A 24,082-nucleotide genomic window follows, 5' to 3' on the forward strand; every position below is an offset into this window, starting at 1 on the left:
AGAGGTAAACAAAAGATGTACTCAAATTGCAAAGCACCTCATCTATAATTTATAACCAAAACACAGTTTCCCCTGACCGCTAGAACAAGGGTCGTTTGCTTGGGATGTTTTTTGGGTAAAGAACTGAATATTACACAACAAACTGTCTTGTTTTCCAGTAACCAAGATATGAGGCTGTTTTTTTTTCCTGGGAAGCCATTTATAAAGAGCATCAACACTAGATGGCAATATCTCACCTCTCTTAAATGCAGGTAAAACTCTGTACTGTTGCTGTTTCAAATCTATTATATAATTTAAAATGCACGGTGCCATGTATATCAGGGTCAAAAGAGTTCATTTGGCTCAATGACAGCCAAGTTTAATGATAGAATGAGAGAGAGAGAGAGAGAGAGAGAGAGAGAGAGACAAGCAGGATAAAAGAGTGCACTGCGCTGTCATCCTGACATATGGTTTGCTGTCAGTCTCATAGCTGATTCTCTCTAATCTGTAATGTAAATTAAGTATTGATCAAACCACTGTACAGAACATCCACCTGTCACCTGATCAGATATGAACAGCTCTCTGCCAATCAGAGCAGGGCGTGAAGCAAGAACACGCAACTCAATACATCCGATAACAGTGGACACGTGTGGTGATGTATTTCATTTATATATATATATATATATATATATATATATATATATATATATATATATATATATACACTGTATATATATAGAGTATATATATATATATGCATATATGGATGGACGGACAGACAGAACGATAGACAGAACGATAGATAGAACGATAGATAGATAGATAGAACGATAGATAGAACGATAGATAGATAGATAGATAGATAGATAGATAGATAGATAGAGATTCTGTCTAACATTAATATATATTTACAGTTAAATTAAGGAAAAACAAGAAGAGTTTTAAGTATCTTAAGTAAATTTATCTTGTTTTAAAGGATGCTTAAATACAACTTACTGGTTTTATTTTAAAAACATAAAAATATTAAAAATATTTTTCCCTGTACAGCTCAATTCTAGTCATTTTTATGGCATTTTATAATAATTAATAATGACAGCACTAATAATTATCATACATATTACTATTTGTATATCCAGATCACTCCTCAGTCAATAGTTTCACCCTGGGAAAGTTTAAGACGGGCAACATTAGTTGGGCTGCTTGTTTGAGCAGTGTAAATACTGCGCTTTGTAGCCATGCTGTCTGCTTATTTAAATCCTCTACTCTTCTGCCCATCCATTCAGAGTGAAAAGACCAACTGCCCAGCCCACTCAGGACACACTCGCTCACTTCTCTCTCTTGGTAACTGATGGGAAGGAAATAAGAGAAAGAAAAAATGGACACATTCAGCATTAGTGACGAAATCCCATAAACGGTGTGTTTTAAGGCTGCTTCTGTGTGTTCTTTCGGTGTGTGTGAGAGCGTACATCCCATCCTTCATCGAGGTCACACACCGTTGTGATGAGATATCGGAGCCTGCGGCTACACCGCCATTGGCTCAAATCAAACTCCCAAACACCTGCTGAGCCTCGGGGATTAACCCCTCTCCGTCGCCATGACAATGGTACTCCACACTAATGGGTACGATCCATTACAGTGGCCCGACAACTGGCTGCCTGCTATTCCCCGCCAGATCTAGCGTGTGGAATGAGCTAGCCTTGCCGTCGATGCTGGCGATTAGAGTGATGACTCTAATTCACAAGAATGCCGCGGACACACAAACGCACACAGAAACACAAGGGACCACTCTCATTTTCATGTTCGCCGGCTGTGGCGCGCTGTTGTGTTTGTAGGGATTCATTAACACGAGGGATCGTTTGTGCTTGCTCAAATTTAAAGCAGCTAATGATGGTGACACTTACCAACATCTGATGCTTTGTGAGTCTTTATAATTTCTGCCAGGTCAAAGTTCCCAGCTATAATAGCCACCTATAGAAATAAATAAAAAGGGGTTATTTCCCTGCCGCACTTCCCTGGGCAAACAAAAAGCCCCAGTTACTGTTTTATAACATTGACTGCAGTTCATAACAGGGTATTATGTTACCCAAAAATCTAAGCCAGCAATTCATAAGTGATAACCCAGACAACAACAGAGTGTCAGCCCAGATCCGGCCCACATCTGGTGCGTGTGGAATCCACGTGTACAGATGTGGGCCGGATATTGGCCGAACTATGTTGCTGTCTGGGAAAGTACAGCCAGTTTCCAGAATCACAAAATAATTCTTACAAGCTGTATATTATCCTGTCTACATACCAAAATAAATACAAAATGGACTTCAAATATTAATTATAAAGCTGCAATGATTTGTAATGTGAAGAGATAAAAGCTATGCAAAAATGTACATAGTACTAGGGCTGGGCTGACAATATCAATTCATATAAATCGATCTATCTTAATTTTGATAAACCAATATCAAATCTTAAATCCTCATATAACGATTTTTTAATCTATGCTTTTTCTGTGCTAAACATAATTTGTAGCACACCTTCCGTCTAACAATCGCTGGCTTTGTGATTTGTTACGTTTGATGTGAAACAGTCTCAGTTTTCAAATGATGTCGGTTTTATCACGAAATTCAAACAATAAATACAAATTTGAAGCGTTTTAATGTGGCGTGACAGATCACTGTAACCACCTCAGTTCAAGCATCAGCACGAAGCGCACATGAACTTATCATCTATTCCTCGGTACTGCTAGTTATAGCACTAAATAAACATTAAAGAACATTAGCCTGTGTTGTAAAATACCAAAATGTATATTGTTCCATGTCAACCGTGTTTCAACCACAGAAAGATGTCATTAAAGCAGCTTGTAAACAATGTCACCTAATGTTGAATTTACCTCAGGAAAGCCAATTAAAGTCCACTGCTCATTAGTCAGCTATAAAAAAACAACAACTCTAGAGTTGTCATATTCATTATATTATTCTAATTTAACCTGTTAGATAGGCTATCACATTTATTGTATGTTTGAATAAATCTGCTGTGAAATCAAGTTTGTTTTTTTATCACTGCCACAGTTTCAAAGTGTATATTTCAACAACGATTTGGAGTAGAAATTAAAACATTACAGAGTTGATAAAAAACTTTAAATTTATATAGCATGAATTTGTACTTGGTTGTTCATTTTAACCTTTAATATTATAGTAATGTACCAACTGACAAGGTTCCTTTACAGCATTAGTTTGAGAGATATACCTCATATATCTTAAATCAAGATATATATATATTTGTGTCAATGCACAGCCCTACAAAGTACCATAGTATATTACAGAATCAGAATGAAATGAGTTTTTGCTTAAACCAAGCAAAATTATCTGCCAATAGGGTAATAATAATAATCTTGTTTTAATTTTTAATTATTAATTTTTAATAAGTAAGATTATTTTTCTTACCCTATTGGCAGAACAGTTAGCTTGTTTTAAGAAAAAACTCACAATTTTGCCATAATATCTTATATCATTTTACTACTTTAGTAAATCCATCTCGATTTAAGAATTTTTAGTTATTTGGACTGGAAACAAGACAAAAATACTGAGTATGAAAGCATTTTTTGTAGTGTAGAAACAGATCAAAAACTGATTCTGTCTAATATGAGACATGGATGGTCTACAAGTCTCTCTCTCTCTCTCTCTCTCGTTTATAAATATGAGGGCTAATTAACTTTTCCTCACTAAAAGCTGAATCAAAGCAGCTGTCTAATGGTTTCCGTGTTGGTTTATGCAGCCGCACCAAGTCGGGTTCCCCCTCCCCATTTACTAACAAATTAACTTTGATCTGAGCAGAAAATCTGTGTCAACATCAATTGTACTGAGAGTTCAAGCAGCGAGCATCATGGAAGATGCGAGACAAACACTAATAGAATGTTGTTCAAATGAGGAAATGATTGTACTTGGCTCAAAATGGCACACGTGAAGCGTTTTATGTGTGATGTTAACATGCTGCTTCACACTGACCCAACAAATGCCAAAAGGGTTAATACACTATTCCAGCAAATCATATATAGGGTACAACAGGGCTAAAGGCCCTAAAAGTTAAAATTTTGTTTAAAAATCCTATACATGTAAAAGGCTCATCAGCATGGGGCAAAAGGCACACAGTATTGATACAAACTATTACCCATTGACACTATACAATTAAAAAGTTTCTGTTTATTTTGATAAATAAAATAATTCATTTTTGTTCAATAAATATATTTATATTTGTCATTAAATATGTTAATATACATATATATATAAAAAATACAGAACAAAATTATTTTAAAAAGCAAAAATTCTGAAAGCATTGAATGAGATCCCATACTAATTTGATATCCCATACTAAATTATATTTTATTATTTGAATATATATATATATATATATATATATATATATATATATATATATATATATATATATATATATATATATATTCAAATAATAAAATTAGTTAAATTAGTATGGGATCTCATTCAATGCTTTCAGAATTTTTGCTTTTTAAAATAATCACCATATTTATAATGAAACCATCATATTTAAAAAAAAAAAAAAATATATATATATATATATATATATATATATATTTTTTTTTTTTTTTTTTTTTTTTTTAATATGATGGTTTCATTATAAATATGGTGATTATCTCTAATGTGGACAACTCAACTTAATATATGATATTTACCATCTGAATCTATCCATGTCATGTCAGCAAATGGAAAAGTCAGCCAGCTATTTATTATCATGTTAATTATTGTGCCTTTTACCCCAAATACCATACTTTTACATATTCTTCTGTTATTGAAAAACTGTTAATAACCTTGAACAAAACTGAAAATCATTAAGACCTTTCTCTCAAAATATAATAAATAATTTTAGCAATTCTCATTTGCTACTTAAATCTACAACATTTTACAAAAAACATCACATTAGCGCAGAATCAACTTTGTGCTGCTGCCCGCGATCGCGTCAAGGATCAGCCGAATTTCCACGTGCATCTTGAAAAACGGATGTTTTGGCCATCTAGTGGTTTAGAGGAAAATAAAATTAAAGGCGCCTTTTACCCCGGTGCGCCTTTAGTCCCGCTGTACCCTATTTACTTTCAAAATCATTTAAAGATTTTACCAATCCCAAACTTTTGACCAGCAGTCTATTTATAGATTTTGGACACTAGCATGATGGTAATACCATGATAAAACAACAAAAAAGTACTATGGTTTCTTATAAATTCTTTGATTCCATAGATTTTTTGACAGCCATACCATCTTTGATCAAATTTATGTTTTCATGCACCATCACTTAACTATTGATTAAAATGAAAATTATATTTATAATCAACATTTCTCTCGACTCTGTTCGCTACCTTAAGTCAAAATGTTCCCTGAGGTAGTTGCAAAGCATTCAATGCTAACTTAAATTTTGGCCAAATCAAGGTACTGTATCATTTGGATGCCTGTTAACATCTTTGACATCAGATGCCCACAAATGTTGTCTAGGTAGATAGCTAATGTCTTCATGGCATCAGAAGCCCAGTGTGAACTGCTCTTGGCCGTAAGTTAAATATAGTTTGGCTCTATGGGCTGTGAACAACAGCATCAGTTTAAATAAGATCCAGCTCCATTGACTCTTCCACGGTGTTTGACCTCCAGGAACCCAGGGGTCTTGCGCTCTCACCTGGAAGGCAGTTTGGCTGTTGTAGTTCTTAATCTCCTTATTCACCCCTCTGAACAGCAGCACTCTTGTGCAGCTATCCTGGAGAGAGACAAACAGAGAGATCACATGATACAGAGAGATCAGAGAGTTATGGATTGTGTAATGTAAATATGAAATAAAAATCATGATACAGAGAGATCACGTGATAATTTGTCGATAGTAAAATGCGTACATGGCGTGTCCATGAAAATTTGCCCTGGAAAGTTTTGGAATGGAATGAGTGTGTTTGTGTGCGCGTGCAACAGAAATGACAAAACGGATGTTCCACTGGGACCAATTAGCTCACCAGCTCATATGTATCAGAGTGAAAAACAGAGAGAGAGAGAGAGAGAGAGAGAGAGAGTGAGAGAGAAAGAGAGAGAGAGAGAGACAGAGAGAGAGAGAGAGAGAGAGAGAGAGAGAGAGAGAGAGAGAGGAGCACAGAGCTGCTCTAATGGCAGTGTTTCTCAATGGGCATCTGAGACAGAGTGTTTAGAAGGTCAGCATAGCATCTGGCTATCATCTCTCTCGCTCTCTCTCTCTCTCTAGACAGTTTTGACAGTCCACACACACACATTTAGGAGCTGTATCGCACAGACATGACTCAGCTGGGACTAGTGTCCTAGTTTCCTAACAGTGGTGAGTAAACATTAGTGTCTCTTGGCCCACTAACACACCTTCAGTGGAACCTGTGCGCTGACGTTTAATTACACATGTAGTGCACTTCTTGTCCGTCTCTCTCAAACACACACATCTTAAAAGCATTTCCGGTAAAGACAGAGAGATAATTGGTTAAATAACCAACAATTATATACACTACCATTCAAACGTTTGGGGACAGTAAGGTTTTTCTGCTTGCTTGATTTCTAATACTTTTATTCAGTGAGGATGCATTATATTCATCGCGCATTCTATAAATGCTGAACTTTCCATGCATAATAGAATCATGAAACAATTTATCATGGTTTCCCCCAAAAAATATTGAGAAGCACAACTGTCTTCAACACTGATAATAATAATAATGAAAAAAAAAATTGTTTCTTGAGCACCACATAAGCATATTAGAATGATTTCTGAAGGATCATGTGACACTGAAGACTGGAGTAATGATGCTGAAAATTCCGCTTTGACATCACAGGAATAAATTACATTTTAACATGTTTAAATAGAAAACAGGTTTTTTTTAATTGTAATAACATTTCACAATATCACTGTTTTTACTGTATTACTGTGATCATAACCAATGTTTAAAAACATTAAAACATCTTACCGACTCAAAGCTTTTGAACAGTAGTGTACATATAGCATGTTTTATATTTATAGTATTGCTTATCCTCAATTTAGGGTGAGACACTGCAGCAACATCTCTTCTCTGATGACGTGTTTACTGGCATGAGGGCGGGACAATCTGTCACTCACATGAGATCACAGCAATAGCAAACTACAACAATTCAACCATTCAATCAAGTCGTCTCAACGTACAGTATTTCAGTCTTATCAAATGAGTGAAGAAAAAAAATGCATGGAAGGACAAGTTAAGTATTTAGCAATGTGGGATACATAATCTGGTTCCATGCATTATACACAGTACATACTGCAAACATAGCAGTATGTGAGTAGTATGATATTATGCTATTTGGAACACAGCCTGTCATACAGGAGACAGAGTGGAGCACTGCATGTGTTTAATGCTATGGCTCTGTGCAAAAATCAATATGTAATTTCGACTGCAGAGTGAATTAACAGAACGATGATTGAGCTTCCACATCACAAAGACGTTTTTCCCTCTTTCTTTCTGTCTTTTGCTCTCTATCTCTGATACGCTCATCTGCACTATTGATCCATTTAAAGGACACAAACTTTCAGAACTGAAAAATAATACGCTATTTACACTAATGCAAGACAATAAATCAAAAGCCATAAGAGCAGCAGCAGTCTGGAGAAACAGCAGTATGAATGAACTACTGGATGTGGCCTTTTATGCCAACGGACTGAATGTCTGTGTGCTGGACAACAGAGCAACATGTGACCTCTAGTGGTGAAACTTCATAAGAACACAACTAAGAGTCTATAATGGACATCTGAAATGAGTTTCCACAATAATACACCAGCATACTGTACATTAAAATGATAAACCATTCAAATTAATGGTTGCGCAAACAAAACATTTTTGTGAATTTGTGAAAATGTCTGTTCAGACAAAATTTAATCAGTTCTGATAATATTGAACACTTTAGCAATCACATAAAATTCTAACAACCACTCAGAACTCCTTAGCAGCCACATAGCAACACCTTGGCAACCACTCACAACATCCTATTTTGTATTTGATCAAATATTAAAATATAAAATTTCCAATCCTTTTGAATTACAGTTTTAACATATACAAACTTATAAACTTAATGTGATGCATATGTGTCAGTCATACATAAATGAAATGAGTAAGAAACATAAGATATCTGTAAAAGTACTAAATAACTGAATGCGTTTTAAATGCACAATAACAAGGTTTATATATTTATCACATATACCATTTATGCATGATGATAAACTGAATATTGCTTGTTCATATTCAAGCAATATTCACAATATACACAATAGTTAAGTGATGGTGCATGAAACATATTCACAATTGTAACTGAATCAATTTTAATTATTAATTAAATAATGATAAACTATGTTATTTTTATTTATTTATTATTTTTAGACATTTATGAATGACTGACAACTGCATCACATTAAGTTTATTAGTTTGCTTAAACCATGTAAATCCAAAAGGATGGACATTTTATATGACATTCAAACAAATGCATTTTTAATTTAGGTTTAAACACTTTAGTAATCACTATTATAACCATACTTTAAACATACTTTTTTTTTACATGATTAATGCAACATTTGATGAGGAGACCATGATGCAGGTTCTTTAAGTTCTTCAGCTTTTATATTCTGCACAAAGACATTTGGTCCCCACAAAGAGAGCAAAACCTGACTTCCCACACACAGCCATCTTATTATCTGTAGCTATGAATTTACCCTTCTTTTCCACATCAGGTGGTCATCTCTTTCTCTTACACCTCCTCCTGCTCTCCTCATCGTTTTGGCACTATTTCACACTCTCTCTGTCTCTTCTCTCATCGCCCTTGTAGATTTTCCCTCATCTATCCAGTAATGCCTCTCTTCTCAGGCTGATACATCCTCTCTCAGAGTCTCTTTCAGGGAATCGATCCACTTAACATCTCCTCTGAGCCTGAGCTAAACATCCACAGAGAGTCCTTAAAACTCGCGATCACCGCTGAGCACTCCTACAGACCACACACGCACAAACAGACTCGTCTACCTATTATCTGACAGATTTAGCAAACTCCCGAGGACATTTTTTAAGAATTGTCCTTAAAGTACGGCAAGAAACTCACACAAACTTAAAACGACATGCATTTGTCTTGCTCCATTGTAATTTTACAACTATAAGTTCTACTGTTTATATTATATACTAGCTTGCCTTTAACCATAAATTAACCCTAAATAACCAGCAGTCCTTCTGAGGACATTTGTGAAACTACACACTATTTCACAAACTACCTGCATGACAATGTCTAATTGACTTCTCTGGCTCTTAAATTAAGCCAATTATAATTATACAACTTTAATTTCTACTGTTTATATTGTAAATATATACTAGCCATGACCCTAAAATACTTTTGGACATTAATTAGTCTCTTTATAATCCATTTTTCCTTATGAGAACATCCATAAAAGGAGTTTTTGACAGATTTGCCTTACTTCTGAGGACTTCTCTTGCTCTTAAATTAGGCTTATTCCATATATAACTATAGAACATACAATAAATTATTTTAAAAAAGCACTTGCCCTGACCATAAAACACAGCTTTTGGATTTTTAAGCCATTATTTAGTCTCTTTATGAGTCTCACCATTAGCTTTTGACATTTCTAACTTCTAAAGACATCTTTATTGTATAGGAAATGTGTCCACACATTTGCCTAGAAATATGAAAGGGGACTTCCAACTGACTAAATAAATTAAGAAAAAAATATATTATATATAATATAATTAAATATTATAAAATACTAGTTGACCATATGATACAACTTTTGGACATTATTTTGCATTATTTAATCTCATCAAGAGTAATTTGTCCTTTAGAGAACGTCTATAAAAGAACATTTTAGCAGACTTTGTCCAGATGCCCAAATGGTGAATGACCGACAGCTAACATCTGAGGACATTTTCCAGCAAATTAATCCTTGAAGTACGGCACATACACAACCACCCAAAGTGCTACAGTATATTTATTTCATGTCACTTTTCCTTGCTGTCTCAGTAACTCTGTTTTCTGCTGAAGTGTATCTGTCACACGGCTCTAACACATCTGTGCTGTCAGAGAGATGTGAGATGCCTGGTGCAGTGCATGTGAGTTTGTGTTTGTGCTTTGAGATAAAAATCGAACCAATCCTGAAAAAGTTACACAATATCATTAGACATCAACAGTTTAACTATGATCTTTATATAATACTGTACTACTTTTGTTTCAGAAGTATAGAGGTCATTGTGTGGTGTCCTCTTTTCTTCATGTTTGTGTTGTTTTGACATTATTGATCTGTTTGTAACTGACTTCTTCCAGACTGGATGTTACATTAGTGCAGGTCAGCTGTAGTTTAATCTCATTATAATGAGCTGAATGAAGATAAACAGAAACCACTGCTGTAAAATTAGTAAATCACACACACACACACACACACACACACACACACACACGTCTGGTTTTCTATCTTTGTGGGGACTCTCCATAGACGTAATGGTTTTTATACTGTGCAAACTGTATATTCTGTCCCCTTGCACTCACCCAACCCTAAACACAGAAAACTTTTTTTACATTTTCAAAAAAACTCATTCTGTATGATTTATAAGCTTGTTTCCTCAGGAGGACCTCAATTTAGGTCCCCACGGAGTCCCCATGAGCCTGTGTGAATTCAGGTTGAAGTCCCCACCGGGATAGAAACACACACACCAACATTTACATGCACACACACACAAAATATAATTTAGATCAAATTTGTCACTGTAACTACTAGCAGCAAATCAGCATATTAGAATGATTTCAGAAGGATCACATGACACTGAAGACCGAAGACAGTGAAGAGTAATGATGCTAAAAATTCAGCTTTACCATCACAAGGATAAATAACATTTTAAGAAATATTCATATGGAAAACTGTTATTTTCAACTGTAATCATATTTTACAATATTACTGTTTTTACTGTATTTTTGATTAAATAAATGCAGCCTTGGTGAGCATAACCAATGTTCAAAAACATTAAACATTATACCAACCCCAAACTTTTGAACAGTAGTGTATATATAGCAAGTTTTATATTTATAGCATTGCAAATCATCAATTTAGGGAGAAAAAAACACTCAAAATAGCAAAAGTTCAGCCTATCAGTATAACTAATATATACTGTATGCTAGTCTCTATATTTCAGCATCAGACATTTGAGATGTAGCCTACTGTAAACCAAATTTACAGACACAACAGTGAGATTCAATAGCAATAACAGTTTCAATAGCAAGAGAGAGAGAGAGAGAGAGAGAGAGAGAGAGAGAGAGAGAGAGAGAGAGAGAGAGAGAGAGAGAGAGAGAGAGAGAGAGAGAGAGAGAGAGAGAGAGAGAGGTGGAAAGATAAAGATGTGAGTTCTGTGACTCCATGTGTTTTCAGGCGTTCCTAAAGGACTCTCTTTGTGTTTGTGTGGGTGTGTGTGTGTTGTGGGAGTGTCCATTAATACTTAATAAGAGCTGAATTAAAATGCATGAGCTCACCACACACACACACACACACGCACGCACACATGCACACCTGAGGATTAGATCACTCTTTGCATTTCTCTGTGACTGCATGAACAATCTGTGACCTTGCTGTTTTATCCTCATTAACTGATACTGACAACATATTATACATAATAAAAACTGCTAAAGCCACATATGCGTACAAACGTCTGCATGCTCATATTTTACCTGGTTGAAAAGGGTACAGATATTTCAGGCAGAATGATTTAGTGTGTCCTTGTGGGTACAGGAATCTGAGCCTGAAGAATGTGTGTGTGTGTGTGTGTGTGTGTTGACTGGTTGCTAAGGGAATGCATACAGTATGATTGAATGAGTTACCTGGTTATAGAGAGCACACACGTGCAGGGCAGTGTTTCCAGAAGCGTTCTGAGCGCTCATGTCTGCTCCATAGAACAGCAGGTGTTCAAGATGCTGCACATGTCCGTGACGGCAAGCCTGGCAAAACATACACATAAAAAACTTTGTATCGAGTGCTTGTTTCCGTTTTGTGCCATTTTGCAGCCTGCACAGAACTAAAATCATGTAAAACGAATAGCTGCTGCCTCTCTCTTTCACGCACACACACACTCTCACATCCTGATGTTCTCGGTTTATGAAATGAGAAAGAGCAGAACTGTTTGCCATTGTTTGGTGTTATCAATGTCACTTTTCTTTCCACCATAATTCAAAACGTGTCCTCTCTGCATACTAATGGAGTGTGGGACGTAGAAAAACTGCTTAAAAGCTGTCTGCCTGAGAAAGAGCGGAAAAGAGAGATAGAGCAGGGCAGGATTAGTGACTGGACATGCAAGAGACTCCATGGGGCCCCCAGCTGTGAGATCCAGCGAGTATCAGCACAGGGGCCAATTAACATTCACTGCTGTGTTTGCTCATCTTTGGCCACGCAACTGTAGCTAGGCCGTCTCCTGCGGTTTGAAAACATTTATACGGCACTGTATAGCCCCTTTCACACAGCGCTTTGAACCCGGGAAATTGCAGGCAAATTGCCAGAACGCCTTCTGTGTGAACGCAAACACGACCCGGGATCGATGCCGGGTTGGGGACCTAGTAACATTGCCGTGTTCAGTCCCGGAACACGCGCTGTGTGAACAAAAGCCGTAATAATGCCGTGTCGTAGTGATGATGCTGAAACGCGGGATCGTTCACCAACTGTGAAACGGTACGTAATAATGCGCAAGTTTATGATCGAATCAGAGAAAAAAAATGCACAAGCAAACTCATAAGCAAACTTAAGACGCTGCTGAGACATTACAAGTCACATCGATGTCACTTGTCTTTACGGGATTTTTGCGGGTTGTGTGTGAACGCACTCTCTGATTCCGGAAAATCACTGGCAGTGTGAATGAACCAAAATCAAACGAACCCGGCTCAAATCCGTGTATTTTCCGGAATATCTGTGTGAAAGGGGCTTATGGTAACCTTCTGGACATTGTGTCCAGATGCCCATATGGCTAATCCATCGCTGCTAAGCAAGAAATCAAGGTTGCTGCACATTAAAAAAAAATAAAAAATAAAAAAATTTAGATTTACGTTTAAAGGGGTGGTATAATGCCCTTATCACAAGATGTAAAATAAGTCTTTGATGTCACCAGAGTGTGTATGTGAAGTTTTAGCTCAAAATACCCCACAGATATTTGTATATAACATGTTAAAATTGTCAATTTTTGAGGGTGAGCAAAAACGCTCCATTTTGTGTCTGTTCCTTTAAATGCAAATGAGCTGCTGCTCCCGGCACAGAGGGCAGAGCTTCAACAGCTTGTGTCCTTTTACCTCACAAATTTCAAAAACTTTTAGCCTTTTATGTTCAAACCAGATTCAGACAATGATGGAGAGACTCAAGAAGAAGTGACAACATGTAGAATGCAACAGGACGTTTCTGAATGGTTAGTTGATGAATTTATGTAGCTTATGTGTAGTTATCTTCTAGTCATTGATTAGCATATTCTGTCTTGATCATCTATAAATCGCGTTCCTGGGGGCGGGGTTTATGTACATTTTAGGGTTGGTGATGTCACTAACCCTGGAGGAATGTCGTGTAGTCCATACTAGCCGTTTGTTTTAGTCCTTAAAAAGCGATTTATTTAAAAGCAAATATCTCCTTTTGCTTTGAACTTTGAGCATTGTAACTTTGCAGATGTTTCAGCAACATTACACACCAACTAAAGTTAAAAAAGTGAAATCATAATCAACCACCCCTTTAAGACATTTTTAAGTCCTGAAGAAATGAAAATGAATACCGTACTCGCATAAAGAACAAACCCATTCTCAAAATACATTGTATCATGTATTTGTATTAGGCTATATGTAATATGTAAACAGTACTCAACTAAAACCATACTCCATACTAAAAATATACATAATGACATAATGTAACATGTAATAGTGCTTAGTAAAAGTTCAAATCTAACATACATAACTGGATGTAATGTGACTGATCAAATGACATGTAAAATGACTGACTGGCTGTTTAGAAACAGAAAGTAGCACAGCCTGCTTTGTTTATGAGGGTTACAGGAATAACTGCATTTCTGCTGTTCCAAAAGAGCCAACTACTATCAGAGAGTGAATGTGCATTTTCATTCAGCGCATCTCCTTCACTTGTTCCACCATGCTTCTCATCCATGTAGCAGTTGTTTTTATCCGAGTGCTCATGCCTCTTTGTCGTAGCAAGCGCGCAGTGTTGTAATTGTAACCGGTTGATGGAAAAGTATTCTAAAAATGAATTCTAAAATCTAAATAATTTGTAATTTGCCTTCATTCCCGGAGTAAATTGCACTTGGCTAAATTGATGTCATTAGTTGTCGCCAACCCTCTCCGAAGATGGTCATCTTCGAGCCATTGAGAGTTAAATTTGGAATTCCCCTTTTTTCTCGAATTTGCCCACTCTCTTCTCCCAAGCGACTTACCCTGCCAGAATCATCTGAATGGAAATAAATGCATTTAGTTCATTTGTATAACTATAGTGTACTGACAGTAAATGTGTGAAATTATTATAGATAATTAAATGTTTCACTTTTTTAGACCTCAATAAAACACATTTTCAAGTTGCCAGACACAATTAAATATAATGCTGTACATTTGAAATGAAGAGACAATTTTATATTACATTATTATATTTATATTATATTATATTTATATTTATCTTTTTTACTATGATATAAAATTTATATAAAGACATTTATTGTTGTGGTATGAATAATAAAACAAACATTTGTGTGCAAGTATATGGTTAAGAGGCAACACATATAGAAATAAATTATAAAAATGAAAAGGTAAAGACAAATGCTTAAGATAAATACGGTTTATCTTCACATTTATTTGAAACTGTCCTGTGACATCCTATGATGTGATTCAAGAGAAAAAGCTAAAAGGCACAAGAGAAAACGCTAAAATGACGGCATTGAAGACAGAAAAAGCCATTTCCACAATTAAAAACGATGTGCACATTTCATGCCCATTAAATTATATTGCATTAGTAACATTTCCACAATTAACCAATTAATGCTAGACAAGCGTGAGTTTTCACAATTCCTTATGACAATGAATAATTTTCTAACTAGCGAGATTCTGAGTAATTGGAGATTAATCGCAGATCATAAACAGCTGAAATCGGTTGAGAGGTGTAAATCTTATTGTGCTTTTTGTCCAGAAAAGCTGCAGCTCCCCGTTTACTGCCCGGATCAATATGGCAGACTCCTTGACGTATCGCAGCAACGGTCTAAAGCGGCCAATGAGGCCTCAATGTATTTTATATGTCTATGGTGTAGCCTACTAGGTTTCTGAACAGAGCTAATGTTAGCTTTAGCTCCACAGTATGTTTGTATAGACGGTTAGCTACAGTATAATTGACAACGCACAGTGGCAGACAGAAAGAGACAGGAATGAATGTGTTTGGATTCACATTTAGCCATTCATTCAGTGATGTACAATATACACATTCATTTAAAGAGACACACACACACACTGATAGATTTGCAAGGATGACTAAAATATAAACTATAGTGGTGTGTGAAGAGCAGCTTCATCGAGACACACACACTTGGCATTTGCATGGGTTGCCATAGGTTCTCTTTGAAAATGACAATTGTAGGTCAGACAGATGGATGAGAACATTAGAAAGAAGGGAGAGTGGTGGAAAAATAAATATTACGATAAGAAAAGTGCCCACCTCCCCACACCCACAAATCAGGCCTGTTAACTATTGCTCTCTTTCTGCACACTTAGGGCAAGTCTCCTGAGGGCAGTGTGTGTTTGTGAGGTGTAGCTAACATATTTTAACAGCATGTCCGTCACATTTTTTGGCCTGATCTAATTTGGGGAATGAGCCTCGGGTTAAACACTGTAAACTCACAGCGGCAGCAACGGTACAGCTGTGTGTGTATTTATATATATATACACCTACACACACACTCACTCCTATCTGACCCAGCAGCTCTGTCCACCCTCAGGGCATCTATGCCTCCATCCATCCGATTCCAGACATGATGCTCTCAGCTGCGGCTGCAAAATGATTGTTTTTCATAAACAGAAAAGAGACCGCAAGCTCTCATCTTTCCTCTCTAAACAGGGCAAAAAGAAATTTTAGATTTGCATATCCTGAAAGAAATATCATTGCTTGCAAAGCAGCAAAACAACATGTTTGTTGTAAAATCGTTTAGAAAAGGAAAAGAAAAGCCAGAGAAATGGAAGACATGGGACATGGCAGAAAGCGGACACTCATTGAACTGGCAGTTCAATTTTAAATGTCAAACAGGGCTGCAACTAGTGATCATTTGTTAATTGACTAATTTAAGGATTATTTTAAAGTCTAATCAACTATAATAATAATAATAATAATAATAATAACAATAATAACAGTTAATTATAAATTTATTAGGACTGTATTGCTTTTTTGTCCTAACTTAATTAAAATAAATATAAATATTGGTATTAATGTTAATATAACCACAACGATAATCATATAATCAATTATTATTATATATTTATTTATTAGTACAGTATTCATTAATAGGGGCCTACTAATGTTGATATAATAATACTACTACTAATAATAATTTATATATTAGGGCTGTATAACTTTATTTATACTAATATAATCAATAATAATATACATGCCGTTACTGTAGATATTACTATTATTACTATTATAATAACTATTATTATTATCAACACTAAAAACAATATACTGTATATATATGTATACTGTATATGTATGTATATACGTATGTATATATATATATATATATATATATATATGTGTGTGTGTGTGTGTGTGTGTGTGTGTGTGTGTGTGTGTATGTATATATATATATATACATATATATATGCATGAAGTTAGTATAACTGGTGAGCAAATCGGTCTTATTTACTTGCCAAAGCCAATTTTAATTCACGTTTGGCACTTGGCAAGTATTTTAGATCCTGTGTGGAGGTTAAAACAAGTATGGATGTACGGCCCTCGCTGATATTCGCTCTCTCACCCTTTTCAAGCTTCGAAAAAAGGTCAGATGTCATGAATGCAAATGTCATGCACCAGGGGCAGCTAACTGAGAGAAATAGTTTAGAAGTGAGTGTGTGCGCCTGGCCAGCCTCCAGAACATGGATAGAGATGGAGAAAAAGCCTCTGGAACACAATCTCCTACTGTATAACCCTGCAGTAATTCACAGGGTCAGCTGATTGTAAGTCAATTGTGACCTGTGTGTGTGCTGTATTTATTGTAGTATTTTTTGCTCAAAGTCCATTTGAAATGTCCGTCAACATTATTTGTACCAAAAACAGCCGTCTTTTAGTTTTTCATGTTCCATCTTTTCTCTGACCCTGAGAAGACCCAGAATGTTTTTAAGACTTCTGTATGTAAATAGTTCACTCTGGCCACATTCACACAGCAGCAGAATACAGTTGTCAGTCGTGTATTAGAGTTCTTAATACAGTTACGTTCACACACAGTTTTTTTTACGGGAGTGAAATCACTGTCCATCACATCATGCGCTGCACAAATGAGTGTCTACTATATGTATTCATGTGTGGTTTCGGTCACTTACCGTGACGGAGATATGAGAGTTTTAGATCCAGTTACTGTCCGCTCTCGACCCAGATATAAACACTGTTGTCGGTTAATTTATTTGACGGATGAACTTGCGGCTAGATTGGATTTTTTAGCTTTATGGACGTAGCCATCTTTGATATTACTTTTGTCACTGTCACTATGGTTGATGGTAAAACAATACGGGCTTGACTCCCATTGCATGGTCATACAGACAGTATTCGAGACGCTACTCTAAGTTTCTGTTTGGACAGAACATTTTGAGACACCTGTAAAATGTGGCTGTCAGTCTAAAAATGTACAGTGTGTGAACGTAGCCTCTCTTATTCATCAACACAAACAAGCAGCTGTTTGCAGGCATTTACACGATCGTTCAAAAGATTGGGCTCAGTAAGATTTTTTTCTTAAAGAAGTCTCTTATGCTCACCAAAACTGCATTTATTTGATAAAAAATGCAGTAAATAGGATAATATTGTGAAATATTATTACAATTTCTATTGTAATATCCTAATTTTCAGTCTGCCTTCCTAGCTCCCTAGTGTTACACTGATTTGGAAAGTTGAAAACAGTTTAATATTTATGCTTAATATTTTTGTGTAAATCATGATACATTTTTTTTAGGATGAACAGAAAGTTCAAAAGAGCAGCATTTATTTGAAATAGAAATATTTTGCCACAGTAGATTAAAATAATCTTTACTGTCTTTCAATCAATTTAATGCATCCTTGTTGAATGAAAGTTAAAAAAAATTCCAAAAAGACAAATAAAACTTACTGTCCCCAAACATTTGAACACTAGTGTATATGTAAATGTGGATGGTGAATGTGGTTGTGATGTCAATCCCATGACGATTTCTGAATGACACATTTTTGCAGCTTAGACATTAACTTTAAAAGGGGTTTTGAATTATAAACGGTACAAGAAGCGTGTTACCTGGTGAATCTCCTGCCAGCCGTTCTCGTCCATGCAGCCCACCTGAGCGTGATCATGCAGCAGGAGCTCGCAGCAGTACGGGTCGCCCCCCACCATAGAGCTGTGATACAGAGGAGTCAGGCCACGACTGTCCTTGTAATCCGGAGAGGCTCCCAAGTCCAGCAGCGTCTGCACACACAAATTATGCTCATTTCTCTTATTTATGACTGACTATAGCCAATTCATTTCCCTGCCTCATTTCTCCAAGATCCTGCCCTTAAAAGACAAGTCAGCAAACCCGATGTTGGCAAACGTGATCACACAAAATTGACAGACAGACACTGCTTCAAAGTTTTGTCCCTGTCTGGCAGCATCCCTCCACAGTCAAATTCTTTTTTACTTTTTACAGCACCTCAGGCTGTCTCTGAGACAATTCCAGTGATATCTGTCAAGTATTAGGGCCATTTTCTGCATTCTATTCCATAAAAAATAAATAAATAAAATTCACATACAGCATATCTTTAAGTGCCTTGCTCAAGGGCATGAATGCAAAAGTTCATGGATCCCCCCTTGTCGGGTTTCAACCAATAACCTTGCCAGTCGAGTAAGACTTTCGAATATCAGCAAAGTCCGGTGCACTTTGCCGCTTATCCTTGCAGATTTACTGCTAGCTCCAACCAGGTCTGTGATGCAGCATGCATTAGGCGTTCAGTGAACGGACTGCGGGCTATCTGAGGCTGAGACAGGATTGCACCACAGCCCCTCATAACCGATGACTTAAAAGCCAAGCCCATTTATTAGCTGTGACAAGTCATCCAAGACTCATTCAGATAGTTGCAAATAGTTTTTACATTTCATCAGAATTCCTGCACTTTCACGTGAGCACAAATCAAGGTTAATTTGACCTCATCTAGTTTCCTGATTTTTTATATTTATCATATAAATTAACACTCTCTCTCAAAAGTAGTGAAATTTCTATAGTAATTCCAAATTGTGTCTATTGGATTTCTATTTATTACAGTTCACTAGATCAGAAGGTTCGCTCACAGATTTAGTAGCACAGACTGGCTCTATTGCCTTTTCAATTGAGCAGAATATCGCAATGCAGCTTGTTAAAATCCAGCTTACATGTTTGTCAGCACTTTTTCCGCAGCGTAGAGAAAGCGGGTGCGCATGGTTGCCAGATTGCGAAGATTAAGTAAAACACCGGGCAACTCTGATTGGGCAATTTAAACTTTTGACATCTGGCGACCATAAACATGAAGGCTCGTGGAGGCTTATTAAAAAAAAAGTCTGTAATATTTTGTCTCCTCTTTTTTTTTCTCGACAAAAATAAAGATTGATTTTGGTAAAGTTTTTATTTTTTAAAGTACATATTGGTCTCGTCTTGTTTCGTCAATGATATTGCATGTTGATATAGTCAGTTATTGTTTAATGACGTTGATGTCGTCCCGTCATCATCTTGTCTTAGTAATGTAAAAAAAGGTAGTCAACGAACATTTTTCATCATAGTTTTCATTAACGGAATTAAGATTACATTCAAAATTAATGAACAACAATGTGGAAAAGGGTGAGGTTTAGCGTAAAGCTTAACAGCATCTACATGTCTGACATAAATCTGGAGGAAAAGAATGATGGTTGACAAACTGATTTAAACGGGGGGTGATAACGGGGCTAGTTGTCACAAGTTTTACTTCAGTGAATTTATCTCAGGGTAAGTGCATTTAAGTCCATTTCTGTATTTGTAGACATAATGTATTTGTTGTCAACAACAACAAAAACTAATATATATATAATATTTATTAAATTGAACTGTAAAAGAACTAAACGATTCCAGAAACAGCAAAAATTAAGAATGTAATAAGCTAAATAAACCATTGTTTAGGCCAACAAATATTGTAATTATTACTGTCTGAAATTATAAAATGTGACAATAAAAATGGGGTTATGAATTAGTTTTATGAATACAACATATAAAAACTGCTGATGTGATTGAAACCTTACAGTTTGTGAAAGGTTTGTGTTTGTGTAAGGTCTGAGCTTCCAATAACTTCCTGTTGTGACAACTATCCCTGGTTGCCTCTCTATCCTTAGTGTTGTGATCAATATCTCATTGACGTATAAAAACAAAATTGATATGGCTCTTTCAGTTGAACTTCAGATGACACATCAGTTGTGTACTCCAGCAAAAGATCTGCTCTGATCATTATAAAACACAGCAAGCTTTTATACAGCCTGGTGTCAATGAACGCTTTTCATCTTTGTGCCACTCTATGACTCATGTCTGGACAGACACACCTCTGATCTCTCTTTCAAGTATGTATGAGAACCCTGTGTTCCCTCCCACCGTCGGCAGGACGAGTGTGTCTGTGTGTGTATGTGTGTGTGTTACTCACAATAAGTGCCGTGTGGTTCTTGGTGCGGACTGCTTTGTGAAGGGCAGTTATGCCGTCTCTGGTCCTGAAATCCAGGTGAGCTCCTCCATTCTTCAGAACCTTTATGAGCTCTGCACAGCCTTCCAGCTGCGACGCCATCGTCAACGGACATTCTGCCAACACAGAAGCAACTGCTGACTTTTTCGGTGCATGTGTGCTCCATTTTAAATGAGTGGTTAAAAAAAAATGCTTCAGTTGTAACTTGCCTCGTATGAAATACTAAAGGAGACATTTCAAAGAATGTTCATGCTGCTCTTTGACTTTCAAGATATATATATATATATATATATATATATATATTTTTTTTTTTTGTTTCACAAAAGAAAATGACAGGTTTGGGCCGACCATCTTTCTCTTCCGGTCTTTTCCTTTCTTTCAAAGTTCAAGGATAGATGAACTGTGGTCAAATTGTTCTGCTTCTGTCTCCAGACAGCTTTACACCGATTTTGAAATGCTGCACAACCTGGAGGTCATGGCTGCTCTATCTGTAACAATACACGCGTGTATACAAACACAAACTCTTCCATTTCTGTCCATCAACGTGGCCAGAGGTCAGTCCTAATCAGTTCCAAACAAACGCATGAATAAATCTGAATAAGTATGAGGGAATTTGCATAGAAGGTGATCTTATCTTCCCAGCATGCATTGGGAGAGGTCAAACTTGATTGCGCCATAGTCATTCAAGTAGAACAATCTTTCTTTCTTTCTTTCTTTCTTACATTTCCTTTACTCTAATTGAAAACTGAAATTAGAATATTTAACTTCTCAATGTTTAGGTTTTCAATGAGACCATGACGATCACCAGGTGACATTTAATGCTTAAAATCTGGCAAAATTATTGACTGAAAATTATTTCTGACTACATGTACAGTAATTATTCAATTAGGGGCACTTCTAACCACTTGAACAATGAATTTTCAAATTATGTTTTATTTATGTTTAAACATTTATCACATGTCTGGAATAAGATCTGATCTTGGTCTTGATCAACCTTCAAGTAGATTTTGCAAAATGGATGGCATTTTTCATATGATGTGTGATGCCAATGACTTTTTTTTTTTGAGTAGTTTTAATAATGTTAATACAAGTTAGCTAGCAGTAAATTAACCTAAAATTAATTAAATTTGAGCAAAACGCTAAACGTATAATTATATATACGTATAAACATATAATAATAATAATTAATCAATTTATTATTACTATTTCCTGTTACTGCTTATATTAATGAAAAAGAACTAAGTGTTTTTATGTCTGCCATGAAAGTACTGAAAGCCATATTGGGGACAGTAATTTAAAAAATCTAAAATGTACACATAAATATTAAATTAATTGAAACAAAATGTTTCAGATTTTTTAAGAGCATTACTAGTAAATTTCAAGGGGACCAAAAAAGATCATCTAACTGAAGAATTACTGAAATACAGTTGAAATGGATATCCACTATCCAGTTTAAATTCAGCTGTTGGCTGACCCAGAGCCAAGAGATAAACACTAAGGGATCGGGTCATGGCACCAATTTAACAGTACTGAGCAAAGTCAACATGCACGCTCAGACACACACACACACAGTTTACTGAGACTCTCCACAGACACCAACCCTACCCCTAAACCTACCCATCATAGAAAACTTTTGGTATTTTCACCTTTAAAAAAACAACACACGGTTTTGTATGTTTTTTAAGCCATTTGGTTTAAGAGGACACAGGAAGTGTTGTATGTTATAATACCCCGTCATACATTTGTGTCCTCATAAACCACACACACACACACACACACACACGCACGCACACACACATGCGCACACACACACGCACACACACACGCACACGCACACACACAACTGGGTAATTGGATGATGTTAATAAAACTGGACTTTTGAGTCAAAGTGGTGTCACTTACCTCCAGTCTCTGGGTCGTGGAAGTTTGGGTCAAGCCCTTTCTCCAGAAACTTTGACACCTTCTCAACGTTCCTTTGCTGAACATATTCCATAAACTTCTTCAAGTTAGCCTGAGGGAATGAGAGAAAAAGAGAGGGAGAGAGATATGTGAGGCAAGTTGAATAATGCAAAAGGAGGATAAAAGCAAAAACAGGCGAGTTTCCCCATGCGGAAGAAACAGAGATGGAATAAAGCTCCACAGTCCTCCACAGAAAATACTTAATTTTAGCTTTTTGGAGACATACAGACAAAAGTCTTAATAAATACATTATAAAATCTGTTGATGCAACATTCTGACTCTGAATCCATTGTTTAATATCATATAACATAAAATTTCTAAATGCACTTTGTAACATTTCCACAAGACAGAGTCATCAAAAGAGAAAAATCAAAGAGAAAATCAAATTGCTGGTTTCTTTTACCCAAAAATCTCCCTATAAATTTCATTGTATTTTTCATGACTTGTCACACAAACCATTATTATGTAAGAATGAAAACAACATGAGTGTAAATATTGTGTATATAATGCTTAAAGGAAGGGATTGGCTAAAAAGAAACATTAGAGAGATTTTCTAGCTACGAGTTAATCAAACTAATAATTAAAACAAACATATAATAAAAATATATTTTTTAAGGCAAAAGTCTTAGGCAAAAGACAACAAGACTGTTTAATGGATCATTTAAATAACTTTACCTCTCAAATTACAAACATTTTTGTATGGACAAAAATGGATACCTCACCTAAAAATGAAAGCCTGTATGACTTTCCTCTGTGGAACACAAAATAATTATTTGGACATTTTTCAAAATGTCGCCTTTTGAGTTCCACAGAGGACCATACACGACATAAATGTGTGCAAACAGAAAAATACAAACAAAAATACACACAATACAATAATAATACCTGCCTATTCAATAAAATAATACCTGTTCACATCTGTTCCACAGAGCCGGTCTGAAAGGGTCAAACTAGTGGAAATAGACGGACTAATTACAGAGTAAACAACTTTGGTCACAAATGAATATAAATTAACTTGAACTGATTAGTCAGTTTTTACTGACCTCTTAAAAGGTGCCTATTAATTATAAAAGTCCAATAACGTAGTCAAATTAGTAGTTAAAAAAACAAACAAAAATATAGAATATTTAGAGCAATGTATTGTTTAAAAACTATCATAACATTTATTAGACTTTGATGTAGT

General features: G+C 35.9%; 1 protein-coding gene across 3 annotated transcripts in view; it reads right to left on the bottom strand.

Annotated features, from left to right (window-relative positions):
* The window catches only part of shank3a (SH3 and multiple ankyrin repeat domains 3a), a 301,560-nt gene that overhangs the window by 110,523 nt on the left and 166,955 nt on the right, over positions 1 to 24,082 (bottom strand). For all 3 annotated transcript variants that reach the window (XM_084123575.1, XM_084123574.1, XM_084123573.1), the window contains exons 5-10: positions 22,843 to 22,951; positions 20,905 to 21,056; positions 18,530 to 18,697; positions 11,871 to 11,987; positions 5,668 to 5,745; positions 1,881 to 1,947 (exon numbers count right to left, since the gene is read on the bottom strand). In XM_084123575.1, coding sequence (XP_083979701.1) covers positions 1,881 to 1,947; positions 5,668 to 5,745; positions 11,871 to 11,987; positions 18,530 to 18,697; positions 20,905 to 21,056; positions 22,843 to 22,951 — 691 coding nt within the window. The remainder of the gene's footprint in view (positions 1 to 1,880; positions 1,948 to 5,667; positions 5,746 to 11,870; positions 11,988 to 18,529; positions 18,698 to 20,904; positions 21,057 to 22,842; positions 22,952 to 24,082) is intronic.

This window comes from Abramis brama (assembly GCF_963993115.1).
Source record: "Abramis brama genome assembly, chromosome: 9".
Taxonomy (NCBI): Eukaryota; Metazoa; Chordata; class Actinopteri; order Cypriniformes; family Leuciscidae; genus Abramis; species Abramis brama.